Raw genomic sequence first — 9,416 nt, 5'->3', positions numbered from 1 at the left:
TAACAAATAATTATAAATGGTTTCAAATTTATATTATTTTTTCCTTATTTCTTTTCTTTAAAAGAGCACTCCATATATAAAGAAAAAATGTTTATATAATATATAACATAAACATGTTTTCACGATGTGTGTGGAGAATGCATTACTAATACAATGAAAAACATGTTTCCATTGTATACCAGCAAAGATAAAAGAACTTTCTAATTTCTTGTATTTTTAGTGATCATTCTTTTTAGTTATAAAAAATGAGTTAATTTAGTTTTCATTAGTTTCCCACTACATTTTAAAACAGTTTTTTCTGACACAATGGTGATTAAAATATTCTTAATGCTTATATTAATTATGTTATCACAAACCTTAAATCCTAGACAACACTTTAAGAGTTGCGCAATGTTCAAATAATAATGTTCAAATGTTATCATTTATTTAAATTATAGGTCTCTTTAAAATATTCCGAAAAAACAATTAAATATTATACAACATTTTGTAAATTGTTGATATGTTTAAGTTAAGCAGTACACCTTAAACAAAAATTTTAAATGTGAGCAAAAATATAATCAATAAACAATTTTTGTTTATATAAATAATGATTTATAATGTGATTATACATTTAGATGACACTTAAACTGGTTTTAAAACTTGACTTATTATTTTTCTTTGACCAATTATCGTGGTTGATGTGTTCAACAGTCTCATAATTTTGCTCCTTTTTATTGGGTTATTAACTACTTATATGGGAGACACGTCATTATGATAATTTTGGCACAATTTCTATATAGGAGTGTTATATATTTGTGTATATATAACAAAATGATGTGCCTTGCAATTTATGGCAAGGTGACCACAACATGTAGAAAATCTAAACGTGAAAATCATCTTAACGTTACATATAAACTCGTTCAATCAAGTATTTTCTGCAAAATGGCATGAAAGGTCAATTTCCATACAAAACTCATTCATATTTTTTTAAACCTATTGTTCATAATATTGAAACCAATAGATTATTTCTTGAATATAATTTTCCAAAAACTTTATAACAAGTGTCATTATGTAGAATTTAAAACTGTAAGAAGGTTCAACATATATACATAAATATGTTCGTTTTGGATCAAATTCTCACATATTTACTTTTGATATCTCTCTAAAATATCTTATCAATTGAGATATTTTGTATATAAACTTATGTCAATCTTTTATTTTATCCAATGTATGACTTTGTTTGTATCTAACAAAAACCTCTTTTAACCAATAAGAATTTATTGTTTTCCATATTCAATGTATAATAACTTTTAACTTTGTTTTTTTAAAAGTATTTATATTATTTATTCTCTAATATTTTTATAAAAAACATTGATACTTAGCATGATGACTAATTGTTAAATGTAATGACTTTTCTAAAATAATATTAATAATAATAGGTGGTTTGAAATAAATAATTTATTCCTTCTTTAATTTATATACAACAATTGCATTATACACTTATCAAAATAAAATGTTAGTATATGAATTATCATTAAGTAATTTTTTTTTATATACGTAAACATTATTCTTTTATAACAATAAAAGCCAAACATAAGTTCTTGTACATGTTACTCAAACATCGAACTTTCCTCCAGAGTTTATGCATACATAAATTTATTTTCTAATTAAAATATATTATATAATTTTAAAATATGAAAATTTGATTATATTCAATATCTTTATTGGTTCATTATACTATTAATAGTTTTTAAATTGTAATTTTAATTAGTCTTTATTCACGATTTCGGTCAATTTATTTTTCTTTCCATAATTTTAGTTTCCAAATTTCCTAAAGTGCACAAAATTGTGTGATTCTCAAATTTCGTACTTTATTAACAAATTATAAATCTCAAACCCATCAGATTAAAATTAAATTAAAAATAGTCCAATCAATTAAAATAGAAAGAATAGAATATGCAAAAATGAAAATTAGATCGTAGTTATGAGTTTTCTATAATGTAAATACTAAAGTCAAGAAAAATAATAATGACACCAATGGCATAACTTAAATAGAGGATTGAAATGTAACTAAATATATATTTTTCTACTTAAACAAGTGTTTAACGACTTTTTTCTATCCTTATCTGTAAATTGATTTAATATTTTTATAAATGATTATTTATATTATAATAAACTATTTTATTATTAAGGTAAATTAGTTTTAAAAAATAAAAGTTATATATATATATATATATTATTATTTTCCAAGAAACAATCAAGTGGGAATTATTGCTGTAATTAATAAAGAGACAGTTTATTTTAATAATAAATATCGGGTAAATTTATGCTTACGTAGCAATTATATCAACGACGTCGTGTAGCATCGCACATATTCATTCTGACATATATAACCTTGTTTCTCTTCAAATCTCCACAAAAATTGTCACTCCCAGTTGTTAGAATTTAATAAATGACAAGGGACAGTGATGTAATTAAACATGGTATAAAGATTCAAACCTGGACCTCTTCGGTTGCAAAAAAGGGCAAGAGGATCAGAGGAGTTACCGTGATCCATTGTTGTTCTCTATCTTAAGTTTTTATTTCTCTCTCTAGAATTTTCTATCTGCTCGTCCTTCCTCACAAATTAGGGTTTTTGCGAATCTCTTGTTAGTCTGTAATCGAATCGAAGCCATGGTTTCCGATTCAATCTCTGCCGTGCCGATTCCCTCCGCTGCAAACACTAAGAACCCCGGGAAGAAGAAGAGGGTTCGATTTATTTTTGTTTTTAAATTTTGTAATGATACATGCATTAGGTTTTTCATTCTTATCAATCTCATCGATTATAATTGCCTGTGTGTTCCAGACTAACAGGTCTGCAAAATTGAAGCAGTATAAAATCGATGCGCGCCGCGAACAGTGGCTTTCCCAAGGTATGTTACAGGCGCACGTGCGCACTTTTGTCTCCATTGATCCATTCACTCTTTGATTCTGGTATGTATTTTCGATTTGTATCCGAGAGTTTCAGGTGTGGTGAAGAGTAAGGGATGCAAGGACGGTGTGGACAATAGCGTCGTTCACGCGCCGCCGCCGTCGGTGAATCACGGCAAGCACTCCTTGGAGCCTCTTAACACGAGGCGCGAAGGCGAAGAAGACGACGGATTGATTCATCATGACAGCGATTCGGAGTCTCCTACCAACTGTCCTGCCGGCGTATTGTGCGGCAATGATTCGGGAACAAACTTCACCGGAAGCAGTAGTGGCGGGAGCAGCAGCAGCAGCAGTTCAAGCAGCGGCGGGTGCTGTTCCGGGAACATTACCGAGGAGGAAGAGGAGGAGGAAGAAGAAGGCGAGGACGAAGATGATGGTTGCTTGGATGATTGGGAGGCCATGGCAGATGCTTTAGCCGCCGATGACAAGCACGAAATTCCTTGTTCTGATTCACCCCCTGTTGTTTTGCCTCGTGAAGGATCCAATTTAGAGTCTCCGAATTCAAAACCCGAGAGTAGTAGATTGGTTCCTTGGGGCTCTGGTAGTAGCCGAGCGTGGAGGGCTGATGACGCCTTTCGCCCTCAGAGTTTGCCCAATTTGTCTAAGCAGCACAGTATGCCGAACCCTGATCGCCGCTGTGTTGGAGGGGTCCCCTGGGCTCGTGTCTCCACGCCTTCCTCGTGTCCTATTTGCTGTGAGGATCTGGATTTGACGGACACGAGTTTCTTGCCTTGTTTCTGTGGGTTTCGGCTTTGCCTCTTTTGCCACAAGAGGATTCTGGAGGAGGATGGGCGTTGTCCCGGGTGTAGGAAGCCTTATGAGTGTGAACCTGTTGAGACAGAGGCGAGTGTGCATGGAGGCAACCTCACTCTTCGGTTGGCACGTTCCTGCAGCATGATCGAGAGGTCTTGAGCCCGCGGTCTGTCCTTTTCTGTTTTGTCTTTTTTTTTTTGTTGCATCATCGTCTGTATTTTAGGGGATATCTAATTTTCATAGATCTAGTTGGCCTAGTATTATGAGTTTTTGAGCACCTTGAAATCAAGTTGTTTCTCGTTTGATCTTATGGTGCATGTGGTAATGTAGAGTACTCATGTTGGTATGTGAATACATAAGGTGGTATAGAAATTCAATACATTGAAAATGGTGAAATCATGCGGGTTATTTCCTTTATGCTTCTATTTATTTCATTCATGTTTTGTGTACAGTTTCTCTTCTCTAAAGTCTATTACTTCTATATTTGAAACATCATGTTTAATTGAAAAAGTTAAATTTCTGATAATGTTAACTTTTTGGTGGTGTTGGAATGTGTAATGTTTATATTTTCTCTCTCTCTCTCTCTCTCTCTCTGACATAATTGCATTTGTAATTGTTGTACTCCGAGACACTTACAATGCTGTCATGTGTGATGACCTTTCTTCCTTTAAGATATTTGTTGCTATGTATAGTTGAAGTTATATGGTAATAATGATCATCAGCCAAGTCATAATCTGTATGGTTTTCCTATAATAATCTGTATGGTTTTCCTATAGTTTTTATCGTCTTTGAATGATACTTTGATTTATGAGTGGGAAGAGGGGCGGCGACGACGACGTAAGGAAAAGAAGGGGGAAGCATGGGATAATAAAATCCACCCAAATATTGGAGGGCATTTGAAGGTGATATGTTGTCCCTCTCATTTTCCTTTCCTCCATTCCTCACCAACCAATATTAATGTTACATTGTCTCTGCTTATAAGTCATTAAAGTTTTTCAAAAGCTAATTTTAGTCATTTAACAGGCTTATGAATTGTTTCCGTCCATGAAGGACGGCACAAAAGTGCTTTTAGTTTATATTGTTTGCTACTTTGTTTCTATCCTTTCACTTCATTTGACAAATCTGTTATGCAAAATTGTAATTTGTTTAATATGGCTGCAACATTTTGTTACTGGAACATCTTGCACAAATAAGATATATGCCATTGTTATAGCTTGGTTCTCCTTTTTCCTATACCCAATTCTATCCTCACATGAAAGGGATCTTGTACATCCATTTTTTATGAGTTAAAATTGTAAATACAGCTTTTTTCATGACATTTGAATATTTATTTTTGTTGTTTCCAATTGATCATCTTTTAGGAACAGACAATATACCGGTGTTAAATGTAAGTATGAAGACAGGTCAATAGTGTTTTCAAGTTTTTCAAGGTATGGGAGTATCTTTATGGCATTGTTGTGCATTAATCTTATAGGTTTGATTCAGTTTTGGTCAAAGAATAATTTGTCCTTCCTGCTTCCTTGGGGTTCAAATAAGTGGTACATGACTGGTCTACCATTGATTTCAATCAACTACCATCCGATCATCATCTTGACTCCTTGTAATCTTTCAAAATTGGTACTTAATTTAATTTTTGTTTGTACTAGTAATTTGTGCAAAACAACCATTTACTCTGTATGGAACAACTGCTGAGTCATTCTGCATTGATATAGTTTCGTTTATATTCTGCCCATTCGTTCTCGTTCCACCTATGGTCAAGAGACCCACAGAATAAGCTAGCACAGTTTTAATATCGACATGAAAAAGAGAAATTGGATTATTTGTATGATTATGCAAATATATATAGAATTGGCCTGTCGAAAATTCTTTCTACATGAGTATTTGATTCTATAATGTGAGTAGTGAGTTAGTTATTTAGAACAATAATATTTTGAAAGATCAGTAGGCTACTTATATGAAAATGAATGACATTTGGGAAGATAGAGGAGTGTAAGAAAGATGGAAATTTGTGAACGAAATTATTTCGTTTGTTTGGTATGATATAAGTATGAGAATCAGATTGGCTGACAGTTGCATATTTTTTTCTTCTCTCGTACTTGTCATAATATTCTCATCTGTCAGTCACTTTTTATACTTGGTAGCATGTTTTTTCACGACCAATTTCTGTCTCTCCTGCAGTTACTGGTTTGGGGTTTGTTGTAGTGTAGACAATGGAACTGATCACGTGAAAGGTACTAAAAATATTTGTCGATGCCTTGTGAGCTATGGTTATACAATCTGTACTTGTATTATGTTAAATGCTTCATTTGGGAAGAGTTGATCTTATGAGAAATATGAACCTTTTTCTTATTATTATCATTATTTTCTTTGATTTATGAGCTGGTTGTCTTTTTCCAACAAATTTGATGCCAGACAGATGACACCATTGTTCGAGTATTTGAGAAATAGAAATATTATGAGACATACGAATACATAGATAATCAGGCTGCTCTGCTAGTGGTAGGTCTATCCTTTTTTTGATTGACGATGTTCCGAAATAAGCTAAAAAATAGGAATCGAGTCCAGCTTTTTTACTGGTTATGTTGTGTTGTTTCTATGATGTGTATTTACACTAATTTTAATATTTTTAAATACATTAAAAAATTTTGAAATAACAAAATTGGTGTAACTTGGAGGCACAACAGGAAGATAACACAAAACAACCAAAAAACAGGAATCCCTTCGGAATTAGGATAAAATTATAGTAAGTTTGAACGTTCTGATGATTAGATATAACCAGTGTGATAAAGTAATAGCAGTTGCTGGAATGTCGCTTTGCAAACAGAAGACGTTTGGGCCATTGAGAGTGGAAACATGCACATGAAAAGCTAACTCTTGTAAACGTAATTGAGCATGCTGTACATGTGAGTAAATTAGATTTGGGAAGTACCCCTATAACTTTCTGGTTACCTTGCCTGGTTGTTTTATATTGGTAAAGTTGTTGATGTGTAAGGAAATCACGAGACCTTTTATGTCAAAAAATCTGCATGTTGTACACACTAAGCAACCAAATGTAATATACCCCTGTATTGTTATAGATATTATTATTGCGGTAAGTTCGCTCACTTTTATAAATAGGAAGGTGGGTAAGACTTGATGATGCTGTATCTGGTTTTCCGCTGCTTTGAAGCGTATGCTTATGGCAAAAGATAAGTTTTTAAGTTGAAGATTGTAATGGACGGTCAACTAATATCTCGAATGATAATTTTCTGCTGTTCTTAGCCATTATGCTTTTCCTGTAGTAGTGTTTCGTTTGCAGTTCGTAAACTAGAGGTTGGCACAATATCAACTTAATTGTTTTTACACTTCTGTTTCAATCAACGATTTCGATGGAACACGTGTGTTTTTTCAAATAAGTTATTTGTGGATAGAATTTTGTTTACATTCCCCATGTGAAATTTTGGGGTGTGAAAACCATAAGCCTAACATGCACTTGATATTTGAACGGGTTTTGTGCTTTTAATTCCCTTAATCTAACTTATCTGTTCATTTAACGTTATTTGTTTTTTTATTATCCTCGGTTGCTCTTTTTCTGAGTCAAAATAATATGATTTGCCCGCTTTCTGTTTTGAAGACCAATTGGTTGTTTATTTGGTATGCCGCTATCGTCGAGCTTGCTTACTGCCTCGACAGCGCCAACGCCACATCATCCATGTTCCTCTGTGACAGCATGTGGTAATAATGCCCTTCCTGTGAGTAACTGTCAAATTACTCTGTTTCCCTTTGATTTTGTGTATTACGAAAAGGAGGAAAGAAAGGGAGTATTCCGTTATCAAAATTAGATTAGGTTTTAGGATACGTTACTTTTGAGCGATACTTAAAAATAAAATAAAAAAAACAAAAAATGCTAAATGGTAAGTCAAACCGAAAATAAAAGTATAGATACTACATTGATATGGTACGATAAAAAAATTATATTTAAAATTACGAAAACGTTGACACTCATTTTTAACACAACTTTGACAACGCCACATGGCGTTCGTTGATTGGTCCTGGTTTTTGAAAAAAAATCAATTTCTGATATTCAGGTAGGGGTATAATTGGAACATAAGGGTTTGAAGATGTCAGAATTTTCATTTCGCGCTCTTCATTTTCACGGTTTTTTTTTCTCTTTGCTTCACTCATCATCTCTGTCGTTCACTTGTTCTTTGGGTTTTCTCATCTTCTATTTTGTTTAGGTTTTGTCTCGCACCATTTATCCATCTCTTTCGGTCTTGGGTTTTCTCCTTCTCTCGTTTTTGTCGTTTTCGGTCCTGGGTTTTCTCCTTCTCTCATTGTCACTGCCACCGTGTGGGTCAGACCATCAATGTAGTGGTGTGGGTGGTTGTGAGAATCTCGCGAAAGGTTGGTGTGTCGTTGTCGTTGACGGATCATTGCGTATTTCGTTGGTGGTGTGAACTACACTACAAAACTAGTAATTATATTCGAGTTTTGTCATGTTTATGTTTTAAATAAAACTTTGTTTATGGTTCAATTGAATGAATGAATGAACTACGTTGAAGTATTCAAAATGTTGTCTTATCTTCATCATGCGTCGAAGAACTTTATTATGCACCCAAAATTTAAAACAACACAAGGTAACAACTCAAAATTTGACACGTGGTCCTCTGTGAACAAAAACTTGGTTCCCTGTGGTCAACTTTATGTCCAAAACACAGAATCAGTTCGCGTAATCGTTTACCAGTGTCTTATAAACGATTACAACAGCTTGTTTGGCTGCACCACTTTTTAATTACATGAAATTAAGTCCTTCAATACCCAACCAAAAGTAAACCACTCATTAGAACATCTCTCTCACACCAATAAATCATATCAAATAAGTTCTAAGTGTGATGTACCTCAGATAGTACACACGTGGTCCTCTGTGAACAAAAACTTGGCTCCCTGTGGTCAACTTTGTGTCCAAAACACAGAATCAGTTCGCGTAATCGTTTACCGGTGTCTTGTAAACGATTACAACAGCTTGTTTGGCTGCAACAGTTTTTTAATTACATGAAATTAGGTCTTCAAAGTTAACCAACAAAGTTTTGTCCTTCAATACCCAACCAAGAGTAAACCACTCATTAGAACATCTCTCTCACACCAATAAATCATATCAAATAAGTTCTAAGTGTGTTGTACCTCAGACAGTACACACGTGGTCCTCTGTGAATTAAAATTTGGCTCCCTGTGATCAACTTTGTGTCCAAAACACAAAATCAGTTCGCGTAATCGTTTACCAGTGTCTTGTAAACGATTACAACAGCTTTTTTGGCTGCATCAGTTTTTTAATTACATGAAATTAGGTCTTCAAAGTTAACCAACAAAGTTTTGTCATTCAATACCCAACCAAGAGTCCACCACTCATTTGAGCATCTCTCTCACACCAATGAATCATATCAAATAAGTTTTAAGTGTGTTGTACCTCAAACAGTACACACGTGGTCCTCTGTGAATAAAAACTTAGCTCCCTATGGTCAATTTTGTGTCCAAAACACAGAATCAGTTCGCGTAATCGTTTACCAGTATCTTGTAAACGATTACAACAGCTTTTTTGGCTGCATCAGTTTCTCCATATGTCAAAATACACATTTCTTACCTATGTCAAAAATCATTGTTTCATTCATCATTCAAATCCATTAAAATTTGTTCATTAACAATTCAAACAAAACATCATATACCATTTACAATAAAGA

At 33.6% G+C, this 9,416-nt stretch overlaps 1 protein-coding gene across 25 annotated transcripts; it reads left to right on the top strand.

Moving 5' to 3' along the window:
- Positions 1 to 2,485: 2,485 nt before the first annotated feature.
- LOC106769424 lies at positions 2,486 to 6,051 on the top strand. Of its 25 annotated transcripts, none has more exons than XR_002668648.1 (7): positions 2,486 to 2,727; positions 2,825 to 2,891; positions 2,987 to 3,868; positions 4,522 to 4,604; positions 5,064 to 5,089; positions 5,177 to 5,319; positions 5,881 to 6,051. XR_002668648.1 is itself a non-coding variant. In XM_022783546.1 (5 exons), the coding sequence occupies exons 1-3, from the start codon at positions 2,653 to 2,655 to the stop codon at positions 3,859 to 3,861; spliced, it is 1,017 nt and encodes a 338-aa protein (XP_022639267.1). In that variant the 5' UTR covers positions 2,486 to 2,652; the 3' UTR covers positions 3,862 to 3,868; positions 5,064 to 5,089; positions 5,881 to 6,051. The 25 variants fall into 25 exon arrangements, 3 of the variants coding, with proteins under 3 accessions (XP_022639267.1, XP_022639266.1, XP_014510524.1); XR_002668656.1 differs by having other exon boundaries at positions 4,479 to 4,604; positions 5,188 to 5,302; XR_002668650.1 differs by having other exon boundaries at positions 4,479 to 4,604; positions 5,188 to 5,319.
- Positions 6,052 to 9,416: the final 3,365 nt, after the last annotated feature.

Source organism: Vigna radiata, chromosome 7, assembly GCF_000741045.1.
Source record: "Vigna radiata var. radiata cultivar VC1973A chromosome 7, Vradiata_ver6, whole genome shotgun sequence".
Taxonomy (NCBI): domain Eukaryota; kingdom Viridiplantae; phylum Streptophyta; class Magnoliopsida; order Fabales; family Fabaceae; genus Vigna; species Vigna radiata.
This window is presented reverse-complemented; position numbering and strand designations above follow the sequence as displayed.